This window comes from Molossus molossus, unplaced genomic scaffold, assembly GCF_014108415.1.
Source record: "Molossus molossus isolate mMolMol1 unplaced genomic scaffold, mMolMol1.p scaffold_m16_p_13, whole genome shotgun sequence".
In the NCBI taxonomy this organism is placed as follows: Eukaryota; Metazoa; Chordata; class Mammalia; order Chiroptera; family Molossidae; genus Molossus; species Molossus molossus.
The window spans coordinates 42404329-42424267 of NW_023425348.1; the positions used below are offsets into that span (position 1 = coordinate 42404329).

The 19939-nt window shown below is 53.7% G+C and overlaps 2 protein-coding genes across 4 annotated transcripts in view; both read right to left on the bottom strand.

The window, feature by feature from the left end:
• MYO7A (myosin VIIA) overlaps nucleotides 1–10480 on the bottom strand; it is a 79798-nt gene extending 69318 nt beyond the window's left edge. The window contains exon 1 of the mRNA XM_036257845.1: nucleotides 10435–10480. Within this exon, the coding sequence (XP_036113738.1) occupies nucleotides 10435–10452 (18 nt within the window). The 5' untranslated portion in view covers nucleotides 10453–10480. The remainder of the gene's footprint in view (nucleotides 1–10434) is intronic.
• A 4267-nt stretch (nucleotides 10481–14747) lies between these two features.
• The window catches only part of CAPN5 (calpain 5), a 52076-nt gene continuing 46884 nt past the window's right edge, over nucleotides 14748–19939 (bottom strand). For all 3 annotated transcript variants that reach the window (XM_036257846.1, XM_036257847.1, XM_036257848.1), the window contains exons 10-13: nucleotides 19639–19835; nucleotides 18725–18840; nucleotides 18070–18206; nucleotides 14748–17178 (exon numbers count right to left, since the gene is read on the bottom strand). In XM_036257846.1, the coding sequence (XP_036113739.1) occupies nucleotides 16996–17178; nucleotides 18070–18206; nucleotides 18725–18840; nucleotides 19639–19835 (633 nt within the window). In that variant the 3' untranslated portion in view covers nucleotides 14748–16995. The remainder of the gene's footprint in view (nucleotides 17179–18069; nucleotides 18207–18724; nucleotides 18841–19638; nucleotides 19836–19939) is intronic.

Consider the following 19939-nt stretch of genomic DNA (forward strand, 5'->3'; position numbering starts at 1 on the left):
GGCAAGTGAGGCCAGATAAAAATCTGGGGCTAGCCCTGGCCGGTTTGGCTCAGCAGCTGGAGCATCGGCCTGCGGTCCAGAGAGACCCGGGTTTGGTTGCGCTAAGGGCACGTACCTCAGTTGCAGTTTGTCCCCCGTCCTGGTTGGGTTGTGTGGGTGGTGACTACTGGATGTGTCTCTCTCACGTAATGTTTCTCTCTCTCTCTCTCTCCCATTCTATCTGAACAACAACAACAACAAAAATCTGGGGCTGTTGGGGCCCGGGGGGGTGGGAGCTTTGGAGGACATTGAGAGAAAGCTTCTGAAGAATCTGTCTCTGTCCTCACCCAGCTTCTGAGGCCAGCCTGTCCCTGATCGCCAGCCTGTCCCTGATCGCCAGCCTGCAGAGGCCTGGGGGAGGGGGCCCCCTGGTTCACGAGTACATCAAGCAACCCCTAATGACAGCGTTCACCCCACAGTGGGTACCAAGCTGGGTTCCTATGCCTTGGCAGCCACACAAGACTGGGTACCTGGCTGGGATCTGTGCCGGGCTGTGAGCCACAGGGGCATGGTCCCACCCACAGGGTGTGGAGTGCCAAGGCCCTATGACCCTCCACCCACCCCCACATTCTCCCCTCTCCCTACTTATCTTTAGCTTCCTTCCTTCTTGCCCCCTTCTTTCTCTTCTCTCTTCAAGGCCTCTTGTTCCCATTTTTGGCCCTGGACATTTTCTGGTTCCAGAAGCCCAAATGCTCCAGCACAGACAAGCAAACCATAGTGGGGAGTAGGGGGAACAGCCGGGAAGGAGGCAGTGAGGGCCGCACACAGAACTTGGAGCTGTCCCGCTGGACCCAGACTTCCTTCCACCCAAACACCTGTCCCAGTCCCAGGGACACAGCACTCTGCCACCTAGCACAAACTGGACCGACGGCAGGGATCCCCACCCACTTCCTGGGCCCTCTCAGGGACTCTGCTCCGGGCAGGCTCCTGCTCACGGTCAAGCCCAGAACACACGTACCCACCCAGGGAGACCCTGGGAACAGGAACCAGACCCTCAGACACAGGGAGGTGGTGGTGGAGGGCATTCAGGCACCCTTGAATCTGTCCATTTAACCACCCTTCACAGACCCAGACTAAAGCTTAGGGGACACTGTCCTCAGAAGTCCCAGCCCTGGGGTGAGGGGATAGACAGACCCAGACACAGATAAAAATGGTACCACCAGATAAGGGACAGATTGGCCCTAGAGAGACAGGATAGCATGGCCACTAAGAAGCTGGACTCTGGAGACAGACAGTTGGGCTAGGCCACTCACAAGTTGTGTGACCTTGAGTAAGTTCCTCAAGCTCTATGTGCCTTTGTTTCCTCATCTGCGGAATTGGCAGGATTAACTAGGTCAACATGTGTAACTCACTCAGATGGGTGCCTGGTGGAACAAATGTGCTATATGGATGTTAGTTGTTATTAACTGGGCAAGTCATGTAAGGGGTGGCAACTGGATGTTGTGATTTTTTTAGGCAGACTTGAGGGGTAGGGTGTTCTAAACAGGGAACAGCAAAGCACCAAGAAGCAGAAGGAAGAATGATGAGATGGTAAAAACAGGTCTGGTGGGTGGAGAGAGGCCCCGGAAGAGACCCAGCAAAATGCTGGAAGCCGGTCACCTGCCAAACCAGACCCACCACTCAACCCCTCAGCCTCCTGCACCCAATCCACCCTGAGCTACAGCCTGGAAATAGGCCCCTTCCCTGAAGGTGGCATCACAGCAGATCCTCTCCCAGAACCAGGGCTCACTGCTACTCCAGGCTCATCTCCTACTACCCTGACCACCCGGGATAGAGCCCCCTACCTTTGCACATGCTGTGCCTTCTGCCAGGAATGCTTTACCCCATTATCCTCTTCCTGCCCCATCTAGCCACCAACGCTCCACTGAGTCATGTGCCCCTGGTCTCCATACCTGCCTCCCCACTGACTTCCTTTCTGTACTGTCTTGGTTCCTCCCTTGGGCCCATGGTACTGCCTTCACCCCACCATCCAGGCCAGTTCTAGCCACCCATTTTACAGATGGGAAGACAGATTCAGAGAAGGTTCAGGACCTACCCAAGGATATATAGTAAGGGGGGACAAAAAGCTTTCAGAAAATAACTGTGACAACTGCCATTAATAAGTAGTGTCAGGAATATGGCAGAGCAGGGAATTCCAAGAACCTATCCCTTTACAAAAACATGGCAAAAACTATCAGAATCAACTTTACTGGAACTCTAGAAAATATTCAAAGGTTTACAGTAACCAAATGAGCAGGAGACCTTTGTGGTGTGTTTTGTTTTGTTTTGAATTTTTTTTCCTTTATTGATTTTAGAGAAAGAGGAAGGGAGAGGGAGAGAGAGATAGAAACATTGGTAAGAGAGAACATTGATTGGCTGCCTCCTCCATGCCAACCTAGGCACAACCTGGACATGTGTCCTGACCAGGAATCGAATCAGTGACCTCTTGGTGCATGGGTTGATGCTCAACCACTGAGCCACACAAGCTGGACCCTTTGTGATGTTTTAACCTATCCACCTCCCCCTCCCCCCCCCCACACACACTCATCTATACCTTGGTGGCAATCTTGAAAATGGCAGCCTGCATTCCTGGTGTGGGTTTTTGGGGCCGGAAGGAGCAAACAGACCTTGTTATTAAAGAATCGTGGTTATTTTAACCTGTCTGGGGGTTCACTGAAGGCATAATGCAAAGGACTTGCCTTTATTTTCCTAACTTGGAACTCCCCCAGGGCAGACAAGCAGCTATGGAAGGCACTGGTCAAAAATATCCACAGATGACTTCCGGTCAAGATGACAGGTAGGTAAACGCAGTATCGTGTCCTCCCACAACCACATCCAAGTTACAACTAAACTACAGAACACCCATCATGCAAAACCACCTGAAATCCAGCTGAATGGAAGTCCTACAACTACGGAATTAAAGCAGAAGCCACATCCAGACTGGTAGGAGGGGCGGAGGCGGATGGGCTGGTCCCACACCCACGTGTGGCAGATAAAAATCAGGAGGACACCTCACCTGGAAAGGTCCTCCCTGAGGACTGAGGGGTCCCCATCCCACACCAGGTGCCCTGCTCAGGGTTGCAGTGCCAAAAAGAGAAGTTCCCATAACTTCTGGCTGGAAAAACCAACAGGAACTGAGGCTCAGGGAGGTTGAGGCAGCTGGAGCCCCAGGCAGCTCCTTAAAGGGCCCGCGCACGGACTTATCGGACTCTCTCCCTCTAAGCTTGAGTGGGAGGCAGCTCGAGTGGTGCCAGAGACATACAGGGAAGAACTGAGCTGTTTGGCACTGGAGCGAGGGCTGGAGAGGGGGTTTTCTCTGGGACAAACATGCTGTCAGAGGCCTTTGTGCCTTTGGTGAGCCCTTCCCTGGGGTGGCAGACAGCCACCATATCTGGGACTCCAGCAACCTGGCTCACACTGGTTGCCCCGCCCTGGTGATCCCCTGAGGCCCCACCCCACCCAACTTTCAGACCCACCCAAGCTGTTGCCAGTTGCTTCACCATAGGATTGGCCTGTCTTGGATCCTGCTTCAGGTTTTCCTAAATTCTTTCAAACAATCAGCATCTGGTCTCAGCTAGCCCCATACCTCTCATTAAGTAATACACAGAAACAAACACAGAAAGGCAGCCAAAATGAGGAGACAAAGAAACAGGTCCCAAATGAAAGAACAGAACAAAACCCCAGGAAAAGAACTAAGTGAAATGGAAATAAGCAACCTAACAGATACCGAGTTCAAAATACTGCTTATAAGGATGCTCAATGAACTTAGTGAGAACCTCAGCGAACTTAGTGAGGGCCTCAAGAGCATAAAAAAGGACCAGTCAGAAATGAAGGGTGCACAGTCAGAAATGAAGGAGGCACTAACTGAAATAAGGAATAACTTACACAGATTCAATAGTAGAGTAGGTAAAGCCAAGAAGCAAGCCATTGATTTGGAATATAAAGAAGCAAAAAACACCCAATCAGAATAGCAAAAAGAAAAAAGAATCCAAAAAAATGAGGAGAGTGTAAGGAGCCTCTGGGACAACTTCAAGCATGCCAACATTCTCATCTTGGGGGTGCCAGGAGGAGAAGAGAGAAAACAAGAAATCGAAAACCTATTTGAAACAATAATGGCAGAAAACTTCCCTACCTTGGTGAAGGAAACAGACATATAAGTCCAGGAAGCAGAGAGGGTCCTAAACAAGATCAACCCCAAGAGGACCACACCAAGACACATCATCATCAAAATGCAAAAGGTTCAAGACAAAGAGAGAATCTTAAAAGCAGCAAGAGAAAGGCAGCTAGTTACCTACAAGGGAGTTCCCATAAGTCTGTCAGCTGATTTCTCAAAAGAAACTTTGCAGGCCAGAAGGGAGTGGCAAGAAATACTCAGAGTGATGAAAAGCAAGAACCTAGATTACTCTATTTTGCAAAGCTATCATTTAGAATCGATGGCCATATAAAGACTTTCCCAGACAAGAAAAAGTTAAAGGAGTTCATCACCACCAAACCGTTATTATATGAAATGTTGAAGGGTCTTTTAGAAGAAAAAGATAAAATATATGAACAAACAAAATGGCAGTGAATACATATCTATCGACAATGGAATCTACAAACAAAATGAACAGGCAGAACAGAAACATTCTCATAGATACAGAGAACATTTTATTGGTTGCCAGATGGGAGGGGGGTTGGGGGAATGGGTGAAACGGTGAAGGGATTAAGAAGTACAAAGTGGTTGCTAGACTGACAAACCTCAAAGGGTAGGAGGTTGCGGGCTGGGAAGAAATAAACCAAAGAACTTATATGCATAACCAATGGACACAGATAACAGTGTGGGAAAAGGCAGGAGGAGGAGGGGGTCAATAGGGGAAAAATGAGGAACATCTGTAATACATTCAACAATAAAGATTTTTTAAAAAGTATAAAAAAATATATCCAAAGGTAAATGAACCCACTGTTGCCTAGGGAAGTGACCACACATAACAAAGAATTCAGTCTTCACAAAAATAGTCTAGAAAAGTCACTGAATAAAACTACAACTCAAAACAAGCAGCAACAACAAACCCTGGGGAGAGGGAAGAATCTGACTTCTAGAGTGGTCACATTATAATATTTAAAATGTCCAATTTATAACAAAAAAATATGAGGTATGCAAGGAGACAAGAAAGTATGACTCAATCACAGGAAATTAATAGAAACTTTCCCTGAGGAAGCCCAGACTTTGGTCTTAATAGACAAAAAACTTTAATCAATTATCTTAAATATGCTCAAAAGAACTGAAAGAAACCAGAACAATATCTCACCAAAAAGAGAATATCAATAAAGAGACATAAATTATTAAAAGGGATCAAATAGAAAGTCTGGAGTTGAAAAGTACAATAACGGATATGAAAAATTCACTAGAGGGGTTCAATAGCAGATATGAATAGGCAAAATGAAAAAGCAGCAAACTTGCAGATATTGAGATTATCCAGTCTGATAAGCAGAAAGAATTAAGAAAAATAAGCAGAGACTAAGAAACCTGTGGGACACCATCAAATGGACCAATGTATGTAAATGGGAACCCCAAAAGGAGAGGAGAGAGGCAGGGGAGTAGAAAAAATAGTTTAAAAAATACTGGCCACAAATTCCCCAAACTTGATGAAAGATATGAATTTATACATACAAAAAATCCATATATTTTAAGTGGGGTATACTCAAAATGATCCACACTGAGACACATTATAACCCAACTGTCAAAAGACAAAGAGAATCTTGCCTGGCTGGTATGACTCAGCAGTAGAGCGTTGGCCCATGGACCAATGAGTCGTGGTTCAATTCCGGGCAAGGGCATGTACCTTGGTTGCAGCCTGCCCTGTTCGGGGTCATGCAGGAGGCAACCAGTCAATGTTTCTCTCTCTTTCCCTCCCACTCTATCTGAAGATAAATAGAAAAATGTCTTTGGGTGAAGATTAAAAACAAAAAAAAGACAAAGAGAACCTTGAAAGCAGTTAGAGAGGAGTGACTTGTCTAAACAAAGGATCTTCAATATGATTAATAGCCAATTTCTCATCAGAAACCAAGAAAGCCAGAGGCAGGAAGGTGATATATTTATTATTATTATTATTATTTTTTATCCTTACCCGAGGACATTTTTCCATTTTTTGTTCAGATAGAGTGGGAAGGAGAGAGAGAGAGAAACATGGACGTGAAAGGGACACATCAAGTGGCTGCCACCCGCACAACCAACCAGGGCCGGGGACAAACTGCAACCGAGGTACGTGCCCTTAGCGGGAACTGAACCCGGGTCTCTCTGGACCGCAGGCCGACGCTCTAACCGCTGAGCCAAACCGGCCAGGGCTGGAGGGTGATATATTTAAAGTAGTGAAAGAAAAGTAAACTGTCAAACATGAATTCTATATCTGGCAAAACCATCCTTCAAAAATGAAAGACAAACTAAAATATTTAGAGACAAACAAAAGCTGAGGGAGTCTGTCATTTGTCTACTTGCCTTACAAGAAATGCTGAAAGTAGTCAATTAAAATTAAAGGGCACTAGACAGTAACTCAAAGACATATGAAAAATAAAGAAACTTGGTCAAGGTAAACACATAGGCAATTATAAGCAAGATTATTGTTATCTTTGGTTTGTAACTCCTCTTCCCCTCACCCTTTTTGCTATATGATTTAAAGGACAAATGCATAAAACAATTACAAGTCTATGTTAATGGCCACACAGTGTAAAAAGATGTCATTTCTGATAACAATATAAAGAGAGGGATGGAGCTGTATGGGGCAAAGTTTTTATATGCTCTTGAAGCTAAGTTGGTACTAATTCCTACTAGATTGTAAAAATGTTAGATGTTAATTGCAAACCCTAGGGTAACACTAGAAAAGGGTGTATACACAGAAGAGGAAATGAGAAGAGAATCAAAACAGTACCCTGGGGGGGGGTCAATTAAACACAACAGGCAGTAATAGAGGAATCGTGGGGGAAAGATATGACATATTAAAAACAGCAAAATAGCAGAAATAAGTCTTTAAATGGAAATTAATTAAACTGTTCAATTAAAAGGTAGTTAGCAGAATAGGTATTTTTTAAAAGATCAATTTATATACTATCTACAAGAGACTCACTTTATTTATTTATTTTTATTTTTTCTTTTATTGATTTTAGAGAGAGAAGTGAGAGGGAGAGAGAGCTAGAAATATTGATGAGATAGAACATCGATTGGCCACTTCCTGCATGCCCCCCCCCCTCGGGATTGCGCCCACAACCTGGGCATGTGTCCTGACTGGGAATTGAACCAGTGACCTCTTGGTGCGTGGGTTGACTGACGCTCAACCACTGAGCCACACCAGCTGGACAAGAGACTCATTTTAGATACAAAGATACAAATGGGCTGAATGAAAGGACAGAAAAATGTCTTCCATGCAAATGTAACCAAAGAAGAGCTGGGGTGGCTATACTGATATCAGTCAGAATGTACTTTCAGTCGAAAATTGTTACAAGAGACTAAGGACATTATATTTTAATAAAAGGGTCAATCCAAGTGTTACCAACAGCCCACAAAGTTATCTTCAAAGCTGAACCTGGGCAAAGTACATCCAGTCCCTACTCTGACCCCAGAACTTGGCTGGAGGAGCCGGAAATCATGTCACCGGAAGCACGGCAGCCCTCACTGAGGTCCTTGAGGAAGGGGTCCCATGCCCACAGCTCTCTGGGTCCTTGTAAGCACCAGTTGGCCTTGCTACCTGGGCAAGTCTCTCCTCCTAAGACCTGTGTCCTATCTGTATGTGAGGGACTGTCACAAAAGCCTCAGAGCCTTCCCTGACACCCCACTATCACCACAGGCAGGGCAGAAGCCTCCCCCATCCCCAGGCTTCCTCCCACCCCTCCCCACCCCTGGGGACTCCTGCTATCCCAATTCCACTCCTGGGCACCCTTGCCATGTTTCTGAGCCTCCTCCCACTTGAGTCCGGTAACCCCTCTAGGACAGGGAGAAGCCACTTTATCTCTGCATCCCTTGTGCCCAGGCTGGTACAGAGAAGGGGCTCAGTGCCACTCTGCTGGGTGAGCAAGAGAACTCGGCTGGAGGAGGTAGCTTCTGGCATGTTAGGAATCTCCAGGCACCCTCACCCCACTCCTGAGGCTGCCAATAGACTGCCAAATGCCACCTGTGCCTGCTCCTGTGCCACCCCCTGGTGCCCTCCACAGCAGCCCTCCCCAGGTCTCTTCTCCCTGTCTGCTGCCCCCTCACCTGCACGGCTCCCTAGCTTGTGTGGACCTGCCCCTTTAGTCTAAGTTACTTTGTCTGGGCTTCAGTTTCTTCACCTGTGATATGGCACGAAGATCCCTACCTCACAGCCCTATGGCAACAAAATGAGATCATGTATGGAGAGTACCTAAGGACCAATGCGGATGCTGCTTTTGAAGAATTGGGACTCTCAACAAATGAAAGTTAAGTCCATCTTCGTGAAAGTGTTCCCTGAGCCTGGCACCCTGTGGGGCTCCGAAAGGCTGGCAGGGAGGGACCAGGACGGGTGAATCTCTGTCAGTGATATGTCCCAACAGGGGACACTCTCCACATGGAACAGAACCCTCATGTCCTTTGAGGCTTCCTGAGATTTTCATCCCAGATAAAGTGAGAGGGAAAAGATGGAGAGCCCTTGCACACAGGAGCACCACTGGTAGGACTGTATTGGTCGCCGTGGGCAGGGCGGCTCACACGGTGTATGCGCTAAGCCATTTCCTTCTCCACCTCCCTTAAAGTCGGTCCCATTGCCCACCCGAGCCCCTCGGCCGAATGAGGGCTTAGTGACAATCATTCATGCAGTCAGCAAAAAGCTCCATGGTGACCCGGCAGGTGCCCAGGCTGAGGAGGCAGTGGGGAGCAGGGCAAAGGCTGTCCCCCATTTCTGGGCTTACCCGGAGGCCCCAGGAGGTGAGGGCGCTCTAACAGGAGCAGAGGGGAAGGCTCCCAAAGGGAGTAGTGACCACCAGGAGGCTTGAGGGGAAGTCAGCCAGGAAACCGGGAGCCAGGTGCTCAGGGGCAGGAGGAGGGGAGGAGGGGCCGACCCAGGAGGCGGGTGAAGGAAGCAGCACTTTGATTGAATCCCTTGTGGCATTTTATCTTCGCAAACAACCATCCCAGGAAAGGAGGGTTTTATCCTTGTTGTGCAGATGAGGAAACTGAGGTAGGGAAAGCAGAAGAACACTCCTGAAATCCACCCAAGCAGCCCAGCTGTGTGGGCTCTGCCTGTGGCGCTGTGTAGCTGGCCGGCTCCCCAGAGTTGGAACCATTTCCAGGACCAAAGAATGATCAGAAATGTACTTTCTGTGTGAGGGGTGGGCAAAGCCGGTGTCCACCCACAGATACCGGCTCCCAGCAGAGGCTGCCCACAGGGGGAGGTGGGCCAGTGTTCAGACGGGACAGTCGGCCGAGGTCCCTAAGAGCAAACCCCCTTGGAGGGCTGTGGGTGGCCCAAGCTCTCCCTGTGGGGCTGTGCATGCCCACCCCACCCACCCAGCCCCACCTGCGGCGCAGGCCCTGGCACACAGCAAACACTCAGTGACAGTGACTTTCCCTCTCTTACGGTCCCTGATAGGCCTTTGAACAGACTCTCAGGCCAGGGGACCAAGGGGCATCAGAGAGGGTCTTTCTTGTCCAGTCCCAGGACAAAAGATTGTCCCGATTCTGCCCTGATGCCTGCCTTCTCGCATACACAGCACGCACGCTCACACAAAAGCACGCAGCCTCAGAACAGCCGCCCATTGGCCTCTGATGGTCCCAGAGCACACACTCCTACCAGCCCTAAGGCCTGGTGCCAGGCCCACCTGGCTCGGGGCCCACATTCCTGGCTCTGGAAAGCAGGAGCTCATTAGAGCCTCGGGCTGATCACGGGGAAGGGCTAGGGGTCAGGGGCCACTGCAGCTCTAGGAAGGAAGTGGGGCTGAAGGACCCAGCCAGAGACAGAGCCTCTGCTTCTTCCCCATATTACCCCAGGGACTCCAGCTCGGCTACGGCATCCCCAACTCACTGCTCCCCAGTCAGGCTCAAGGTCATTCCTAGTCTGGCATCAGTAAACCTGCCAAGTTCCTATTCCCTTTTCCCAAGGGCTTTCCCCCATGTGGGCCTTCGCACACGCTGTTCCACTGCCTGGAATGCCTGCAAATAAATGACTTCTACCCCGCGGAGTGAGTGCAGGGAGAAAGGGAAATCCCAACAGACACATCAGAGGGAGTAGTTCTAGACTGTGTCTGGAACAGTCAGGGGAAGTTTCACAGGTGGGTTTTGAAGCATAGATAGGAGTTTTCTGAAAGAAAGAATTGGGAAGGGTGTTCCACAGTTAAGCATGTGGATGAGAGAATATGGGATGGGGTAGGATGAGCCACCGACAGGCTACTCCTGCACAGAAAGATGAAGGCCAGTGTGGTGCAGAGAACACTCACCTGCTGAAGAATCACCATTGTCCTTTGTCAGACACTCCTGTGGCACACCTGGCCAGACACGCTTCTGCAGGGGGAGAGACCATGTCAAGCTTCTGAGCAGGCAGCTCTGGCAGCCTTGCACCTGGCAGGGGCCACCTGGGCTCCTCCCAAAGCCACAGCTGCTCCTGCCTCTGGGGAACCTTCCCTGGGTTCTGTCCCTCTGGTTGCAGCCTAGCCTGTGTGACCTGAGCCTCAGCCACCATCACCAGCTCCATTGCCCAGAGAAGCTGAGCTCCTCTCGGGGTCACTGTTACTCAGAGATTCCAAAGGGCTCCTAGGAAGTAGCAAGTCTACCCCCCTTACCCAGACATATGGGCAACGGGGCCCCGAGAGGGACCAAGACTTGCCTAAGTTTACATAGCAGGACAGGGCAAGTTCAGGACAAGGGCTTGGTCTCAGGTCCCCCAGCCTCCAGCTGCCCCAGAAGTGTGGGTGACAGGGACAGATGGCCCAAGGGGAGGGCCATGGGCTGAGCCTGCCTAAACTCTCCACAGCACCCACTGCATCGGGACAGAGGCTCCCCGGCCTGGCTTGTCAGGCCCAGCACTGTGGCTCCTGCTGGCGTCTAGTCTGCCTCTCGCTGCTCTCCTCCTTCCCCGGCCCTGTGCTCGGACTGACCGTCCTCGGACTGACCGTCCTCGGCACTCACTGTTCCTGAAGCGAGCCAGCCCTTTGCATACCTCCTGGCCTTTGCGTAGACTGGCTCCTCCACCTGGAATTCTGACTCGTAAATTCCCACCTACGCTCAGTTCAGATGTTACCTCCTCTGGGAAGCCTTCGCTGACCACCCCCAGGCTGCTGAGAGTCCTGATGTTTCCCTCTATCCAGCCCTGATTATATGTATTATGTTATCTGGTCGGGGCTGTCCCTATCCCTGACCCCAAAGTCAGGGAATTGATCCCGGGCAGGGCGTGGGGTTCATCCACCACCGCACACAGCACGGGCCAGGCCTGGAGAGACTCGGGAAGGACGTGGGACTGAGTGTGGTGACTCAAGGCAACCCAGCCCACAGCCCCTGGCACGAGGCCCTCCAGCCCCCCACCTGCCCCCCAGGATGAGCATCAATTTTTCACAAGGTCCATTCAGAGGCACTGGGGCATTTGATCCTCTGCCCATAACACTGCCTGACACCTGAGCCCTGACCCCTGTCCTGGAGCTCAGGGCTACAGCGGCACACAGCCCTCCCGGACCCTGCACCAGGCCTGGGTGTCCGCGGGGAAGGGAATTCAGCGAGGGCCGCCAGGCAGCCACCACGGGGAGCTGTGTCTGAAGAGGAAGCCTGGCCATCATGCCGGCATCCTGAGCCAGCATGAGCCACAGAGCCAGGGGGCAGAACCCGGGTTTTCATTAAGACTCGGGGCCTTGGGTGAGGGCATACAATTTAAGGACTACCCATAAGAAAAAAACTGTAAAATTGACATTTTTTTTCCCCTAAAAAGAAAAGAACTAGTCCATGTTCAAGTTAATTGTTTTGCAACTTGAGAACAGGGAACACAGAACTGCTTTTGTATTTCTCTGTCGCCCCTGGTTTACTTCATCCCCACAGCAACCCTGGCTGGTGAGGCTGTATATTCCCATTTCAAAGATGGGAACTCGGAAGCACAGAGGAAGCAAGCGACCTATCTGAGGAGACAGAGAAAGAGATAAGTGTTGGAGAAAGGCCAAAGGAGACGCAACAGGGACAGAGGTCTCTCTCTCTGTCTCTCTCTCTCTTTCTGTGTGTGTGTGTGTCTCTCTCTCTGTCTCTGTGTGTGTGTGTGTGTGTGTCTGTCTGTCTGCCTCTCTCTCTCTCCCCCATCCCAGCACAGCTACTCCCTGCCCCAGCCCTGGTCAGAGACAAGTCAGTGAACACCATGCCCCTCGGCTCTTCCCATGTCCAGGATACAGGCTCCATCTTTCCAGGCTCAGGACAGTTTCATCGGATGGCTGCTATGGCTGAGCCCCCAAAGGTGGCAGGAGGCCCAGACCAGGAGCAAATGACTGTGGTCACAGGGGCTCCAGGGTGGCCCAAGCCCATGACTCCCCAGGAAGTCCAGCAAACCTTCTCCCAGTGCCTAGGACAGGGATAGCCACGCTTACCTGAGTCCCAGCTGCCCACTCTCACTGCCCACCAGCCCGGGTGCAGCCACCACCTGCCGGAGGGCCCGGGAGGCTGGGGTCAGGGTCCGGGACAATCTGTAGACACACGTCCTCTCTTGCTCTGTCTTGCTCCAAAGCTCGCTCTGGGGGTGTCTCTGGGTCTTTCAGTTTCTCACGGTGTGACTCTCTTTGTCCACTCAGTCTTCCTGCCCAGGTCAGCTGTCCAGCGGCCCTGCTGCCTCTCATCCCCACCCCAGAGCCTTCCCCCAGGAGGCGGAGTCGGAGGGGCCTCCAAGGTCTGGGTGCCATGACATCAGCGTGGGGGCCGGGCCGGGCTGCCCAGGGCTCCGTGCAGAGCTCTGGCTGCCCAGAGGGAGCAGGGCACTGGGGTCTCTCAGCCGCAGCGTGGGACCCGGGCTGGGGCCGCGCATCGGGCCTCAGCGACTCCTGTCATTTGCAGTCACTCCACCCACTCTCTCAGCACCTGGCAGGAAACCCTGATCCTGACTTGGTCACTGATTTGCTGAGTCTCGGTCCCTGCCGCCCGCCACCAGGCCTGTTTCTCCTCCGCAAAGGGCTGAGACTGAGAGGAAAGGACCGGGCAGGGCAGAATACTGCCAAGCCCCCGTTCTAACCCGTTCTCCCTAGTCCCTGTCACACACCACGGCTGGCCCAGGCCACTCCCATTGGCTCCCCTCAGGTGTGTCCCCCAGAAGCTCCCCACTTCACCACTGCCCCACAACCTGCTGGGGAGCAGGAGGAGGAGGGCTGGAAACCTTCTCAGACCAGCTGAGTTGGAGCATCCCTGCACATGGCAGGGACACACACGGAGTCAAGTGAAAGGGGTGATTTTTAAACAAGGAGGAGCAAACAGGATGCTTGATATTGCTGCCGGGCAGACAGTAACACCGAGGACTCCGGCTGAGCCGGGCACTTCCTTGTCCCCACCCTTTGCCTACAGCCTCCCTGGCAGCTGCCCCATCCGTGTGGACCTCTTCAGGGGCAGCTCTAGGCCTGGGCGGAGAGAGGCGCTCTTTGGATCCTCAGCCCCTGTCACTAGGGCAGGGAAGGGACCACTCCAAAGGATGGAGTGCCCATCCCCCAGGACCCAGTGGTTCCAGGGCGCCACCTGCTGGGCACAGGCATGGCTGCACGATGGCACCCCCTTGAGAGCAAGGCTGAGCACCTGGCTTTGCCTGGAGACTAGGCACGGGAGGGGGCGTCACTCAGCCTCTGCAGAGGCCAGGGCTCCCTCTGACCCTACAGTCCTGACCCCTGAAGGCTCCTCGATGTGGGGTGTGCTTGGCCAGGTGGCATTCCCTGTCCCCGCGCTTGCTGGAGACAGGTACCTACCACTCCCCCAGTCACCTCTACGGGCCAGGCTGGCAGTCACGTCGTGTCAGCCCTACACAGATGGGGACACTGAGCCCCTGAGAGAAACATGGTGCCCCAGGCAGAATGCAGGTCTGAGCTGTGAGGGAAGGGTGAGGAGTGGGGAGCTGGGGGGCATGTGGTGACCTCCAGACGCCAGAACAGCCACAGGATACTCAGCACCTGTGTGGGGCCAGGCTCTGCGCCAAGGTGGGCGCAGACCTCATAATGTCCTTTTCTCATGGTCCTGTGGGGAAATCTAGGCATTGGCCTTAATCCATGTTCTTCTCACTCGCTACCCCAACCCAGTCATTGAGTTCTGTCCACTCTGCCTCCACAGTCTATCCTGTTTCCCCCCACCACCACCCTTGGCGTCTTGGACCAAGCTGCTCACACTGGTCTCCCCACATCCACCTGCACCCCACCAGCTCATCTCTGTCCGCAGCCTTCAGCTCACAACTGGACCAGAGCCGGGCCTTCCTTCCCCGAGCAGGCTCCAACAGCCCCGGTAACTCCCTCACCGCCTTACCAGTAATCATCTGCAAGACATTTGCACAGACTGCCCCACAGCAGGGACTGGGGCTGGTACCCTGCATCCCTCGTGCCTAGGGTCAAGGCCAGCCGAGGGAATACCTGAACGATGCCAATGGTCTCAGCTCACAGACCCAATGGGCAGGCAGCAGGGTCCAGCCTCAGCAATACCGTCCAAGTTCTCCCTCACACTGTCTATCAGAGGACAGTCACCTGGACCTGGGAAATATTCCCTCCATTATCCCTAACCCTGAGAGGGACAGACAGACACAAGGAAGTCTTTCTGGGTTTGTGGTAATGTTTATTCTGAGAACAAAATGGGTCTCCGTGAGGCCTGCCCGTCTGCAAACAGGGACTGGGCCCCGGGACTGAAGGGTGTGCACCAGCAGCTCGGAGCTGTTCTCCCCCCCCACCCTCCTGCCGCAGCCTGCAAGAGCTCCAACCTCACCTGCCCCACCCCTCGGGTCCCCTGGGGACAGGGGTGTCTGTACATCCAGGATCCAGCCTGGCCCACACAAAGGGGCAGGAAGCACGGGCAGGGCTGCTGAACAAGTTGGGGCGGGGGCAGCCCTAGGACTGAACCCACAGGTCTGCCGTTGGTCCTGGTTCACCCCAAGGCCCCGGTGGACGTGGCTGAGAAAGGACCCACACGTCGGCCCCAGAGGCCCCAAGACGGCATATCCAGCCTCGTCTCTCCCCCAGCCCCACTCAGAAGTGTGCATTTGAAATAGACATTGGAGAGTGATTACATGAGAGTGTACAGCGCGCACGCATACGGAGATACATAGAGAAAGGGTATGGTTTTGCCCTTATTCAGCACTTGCTAGTAAGAGTGCTGACAAACAGGAATCATTGGCCCCACTTTGCAAAAGGGGGAAATCGAGGCACAGGAGGTTTGAATGATTTGCTCCTGGTCATCGGTAGAGTCCTGGCCCCAGCCCAGGTTCTCGAGAGGAAGCCACAGCTTTTCCAAGAGTCCTCTTGTCCTCCTTGTTGTTCAGTTCCTGGCCCTCACGTGGCCCAGGGCCAGGACACAGGAGCAGAGCCGACCACGGGGTGAGGAGGCCAAGTTCATATCCCAGGACCCCGGCCAGGACACTGGACCAAAGAGCCAGATCTGGAGCCGAAAACTCTGGTTTCCAAAGGAATCCCCAGCAATTCTGGTTCTTGATCCGGCTGGACTTTCCCATTTATGTTGCCTGGTCTGGAGACTGGAAGGGCACAGCGGACCCTACGCGGGTCACCGTGCCAACACAACTGGGGCCGACCTGCAAACCACCCTGGCCTAATCCAGCTCCAGACGGCCTTTGAGAAGGTATGACATCCTGTTCCTCCCCAAGTGGAATCAGAATAAAATCAGAGGGCCACAAGAACGAGTTTAAGAAAAGGGGTTCCCAGGCTGTTTTCCCTTGAAAACCCCTGGTTAGAATGGCGAGTTTTAAAACAATATAAAATGTCGAGGACTAAAAGGAACTTTGGTCCAGGCAGCAAGAAGACAGCGGTGGCCTCCCTGGCTGCGTTTTGGAGGGAATGTTGGTGGAGGGCCTCTGGTCAGGCGATGGATTTACCTGTGTGCTGCCAAGCTAGTAGGTGACCTGGCCTTGACACCAACACCCAGAGCCCTTTCTCCCAGGAAAGCCCTGGTCTTGCAGCAAAGGGGTCCTCAGATATGTGCCTCCCCGTCGGGCCACCATGTCCTTCCCACCTGCCCAGCCCCTGGCCACAAACTGGGCACACTGCTGGCATCAGGGCCATGGAGACAGGAAGACGCCTCCCCTTCCCATCACTGCCAACACTTCTCCAGGGATCTGAAACCAGAGGCTGGGGATGAAATGAGAACGTGGAATGAGAAGGTATCTGCAGGTCCTCTGGGCACAGCCTGAGAGGACCCCAGAGCAGGGGGAGGCCCAGCATCAACGCGTGTCTCCCTGAGCTGTGGGCAGGAGCCCAGATCCTCTGGGGTCTCGTGGGCATCGTTTATTCACTTGGCAAATCTCTGCAGAATAAATGAATGGGTGGTGGGTGGATGGGACTGAAACCAACAGATGCCACCTGCGCATTTCCCAAATTCCAGCCTGAGCAGGGACCCGGCCAGAGCCAAGGTGGCTAGAGAGCCAGGTTTAGGTGACAGAGGAAGCAATGTCTGGGACACTGGGGCGGGCGCCGGAAGAGGGGCAAGAGCGGGGCTTCGGGATGTGGCAGTTCGTGTGTAAACAAGTGACATCTTCTTGGCACTCCGTTGGCAGAGAGCAGGGCCCTGGGAAAACATTCTCAACGGATAGAGTCCCTTAGCTGTGGCGACAGTTGGGGTAAGGAGGGCTATTTTAGATCTCAGCAAGAAGACTCCTCCATGAGAAAGGAATGCGTTGGGTTCTTCAGGACACTGAGGCCCAGAGAGGGGCAGAGACCTCCCAAGGTCACACAGCAAGTCAGTGGAAAAGCTGAGAAAAAGACCCCAGAGTCCTGGCTCCCAGGCTGGTCCCTGGTTGGTGACATGCAGACGGTGGGGGGAACTGTGGGGGCCAGGTGGGTGGGCAGGCCTCAGACGGCCGTGAGGGAGGCGCTGCTGAGGACATGCACAGCAACGGTGCCGGGCAGGTCGCTGGCCTGCCGGCTGTTTCGGTCTCGCAGGTGGAACGTGTGCAGGGCCTGGAGGTCGTCCGGGTCAGCCTTCAAGTGCACCTGGCCCAGGAACTCATCCTTCAGGACTCGGTGTTTCCAGATCTGGGAGGAGACAGAGAATCGTGGGGGGTGCTGGCGGTGGCGGCAGGGCCTTGAACCCCACCAGCATTGCCTCTGCCTCACCATGGACTTTGGGCAAGGCCGTGCCCCCAGAGCCTTGGACTTTCCCTCCTCTGACAAAGCCCTTCCACCTACGAAGTTAGGTCTGTTCCTATTAGCTCTGCTGTTGACCTTGGGTGAACTTGAGAAGTGCTACACCCCCTGTCCTGTTTTCCCCATCTCCAATATGAGGGTATCAGCAGCCCCTAAGGGTCCTGCTGGCCCCAACACCTGTGGGTCTGTGACTGGATCCAGCGTTAGGAAAACCTACAGTGCCTCCCCTGGGGCACCTACATGTTTACTTACAGGTGGTTTCTCACCAGAGAGATGCTGCCGCGGGCCCAGGGGACAGAGGGCTTCCTACTAATATGCTCACAACTCTTGTCCACTGGCCACCTTGGCCTGAGAGCAAGAGGAACCCGGGCACAGGGACCTCGCTTTCCGACCCCTGCCCGCAGGCAGCAGCCACCCCACCACATGCTGCCTCCGTGCAACTCTTCCAGGTGAACAGACCTACAGGGGAATTGAAGGAGCAACTCCCAAGGCTGGGGGGCAGTCGGCAGAGATGACCACTGTCTCTGGTCAGAAGACTAACCCTGCTGGGTTTCAGAATCACACCAGCTAATCTAACTCACCCGCCCCACAGAGGGGACTCTGGGGTTCCAGGAGGGGCAGGCAAGGGAATTCCCAAGGCCACACCATGTCAGGGGCAGAGTGGGGACCGGAACAGAGCATTCCTGGGTCCCGTCAAAGGCTCTGCCACCCAGGCCTCGCCACTCTGAATGGGGAAGTCAGGCTGGGGGCACAGGAGCGGCCCCAGGACAGCGGGCTCACCTGGATAGTGATGGGCTGGCCTGGCTTTTTGCGGTAGAAGATGGCTTTCACGTTGTACTCAGGTGTCGGGGTGCCCTTCTTCACGGCCGAGCGGACTTTGTCCCCCTCGCACTTGATGATCACATAAGAGTTAGCCCCTAGAGAGGTGGAGGGGTGATGGGGTGAGGATGGGGGCTAGGGCAGGACCTGGATGAGACGATATCTGGAACGTGAGGTGCCCTGGGACATGAGCAGAAGCCTGGGCTCATGTATTCAAGAGAAGGCAGACCAGGAGGGGACACACTAGTCATCTCTGGCCTCCAGGCCCTTACATTGGTTCTTTTGTCCAGAGCATCCTTCTGCCCTACTCCATTTCACTAGGCTTCATACTTAACACTTCCTCAGCCTGGAGAAAGGCCTCCTCCTCCAGGAAGTCCTCCCTGAGCCCCCCTCCCAGTTGCCTGTCCCTGCGCCTTATTGCCCCCCCCCCTCACTAGAAGCTGCCCAAGAGTAGGAGGCAGAGTGTTCCTCTCTGCACCCAGGGCTGGGCCTGAGTGGACATCAGGAAAGGTTTGCTCACTCAGTGACTGAGAGCAGGAGAGCTCTGGAGGCTGGGTGTCTACAGCTGGGGAGGGGGCAATCCCCTGGGGGGGGGGCTTTCCTCAAGCGAGCGCACCTGTCGAGGAGTCCTTGAGACCAGCAGCCCCCAGGACATGCACCTGGGTCACCTGCCGGGGGTAGCCGCACAGGGAGCTCCAGCAAGAGTGGGGCGGCTCATCCAGGCACAGCTCCCTGGTACAGGGCAGAGGAGAAAAGGGGGGAGGTCACAGAGCGGGATCAGGAAGGAAGGCAAGGGGGTTCAAGAAGAGGGGAGGGAGAGGAGCAGTCTTTAGTCCAGACATTGCTCGTCCTGGGCAAACCCCCTGGCCTTCCTGCTGTTCCATCCCCACCCAAGGGGACCCCATCCTTCCTTCCTCAAAGGAAAAGTAATTTACTGAGCACCTACTGTGTGCCAAGCCCTCTATTGGGCTGTTACAGGAATTATTTCTAATCCTCACAAAGCATCAGGCTCAGCAGGGAAGGGACTTGCCCACACAGCTGGTGGAGCCTAGGCTGGCAGGACTGAGGTCCACTGGGACCACTATATGAGCTGTCCACCCTGGGACCTGTGCTGCCTACCCTGGTGGGAGGTAGTGTGAGGCCCAAGGGTCTGCACCCCGCAGGGACAGGATGGCTTTAGGCCGACTCTACCACTGGTTGCAAGACCCTGGAAAATATCCCCAACCTCAATTCCCAATTCTGATCCATGAAATGGAGAGGTAGGTCTGCTGGTCTGGGTTCAAGAAAAGCAAACGAGATTTGTAAACTGTGAAGTGTGATGCACATATGAGAAGCTATTCTACTGTGTGGCTGAGGGAGGCTGGGACAAGGGAGCAGGGGAAGGGAGAGGAAGGAGATAGGCGCTGGGGTGGCTGGAGGCCTGGGCTCCATGCCTGGGGCAGATGCTGAGCATCTCTGGGCCTCAGATTCTGGGCCAGCCTGGTGTGCACCTGGGTCCCCCCACACTGGCCTGAGCCAGGCCCTGCGCACCGGCAGTTGGAGGGCACGTCAGTGAAGACTCGGAGCAGGAACTCGCCAGTGTGGCCGGGCTCGAAGGTGGTGGGGATGATGACGTAGCGCCCCGCGGGCTGGTCCGTGCGCAGGAACACGCTGCGCGAGTTGATGTAGATGGAGCTGGCGGCCCGGTGCTGTAGGCTGTGCATGCGGTACTCGCGGTTCTCCTCCACCTGCAGGCCAGGCGGGCTGGTCACTCGGAGCCCCGGCTCCACTCCACCCCAACCCTCTCCCTCACCACCGTGAAAAAGGTGAGACTCCACTCATGTGAAATGCC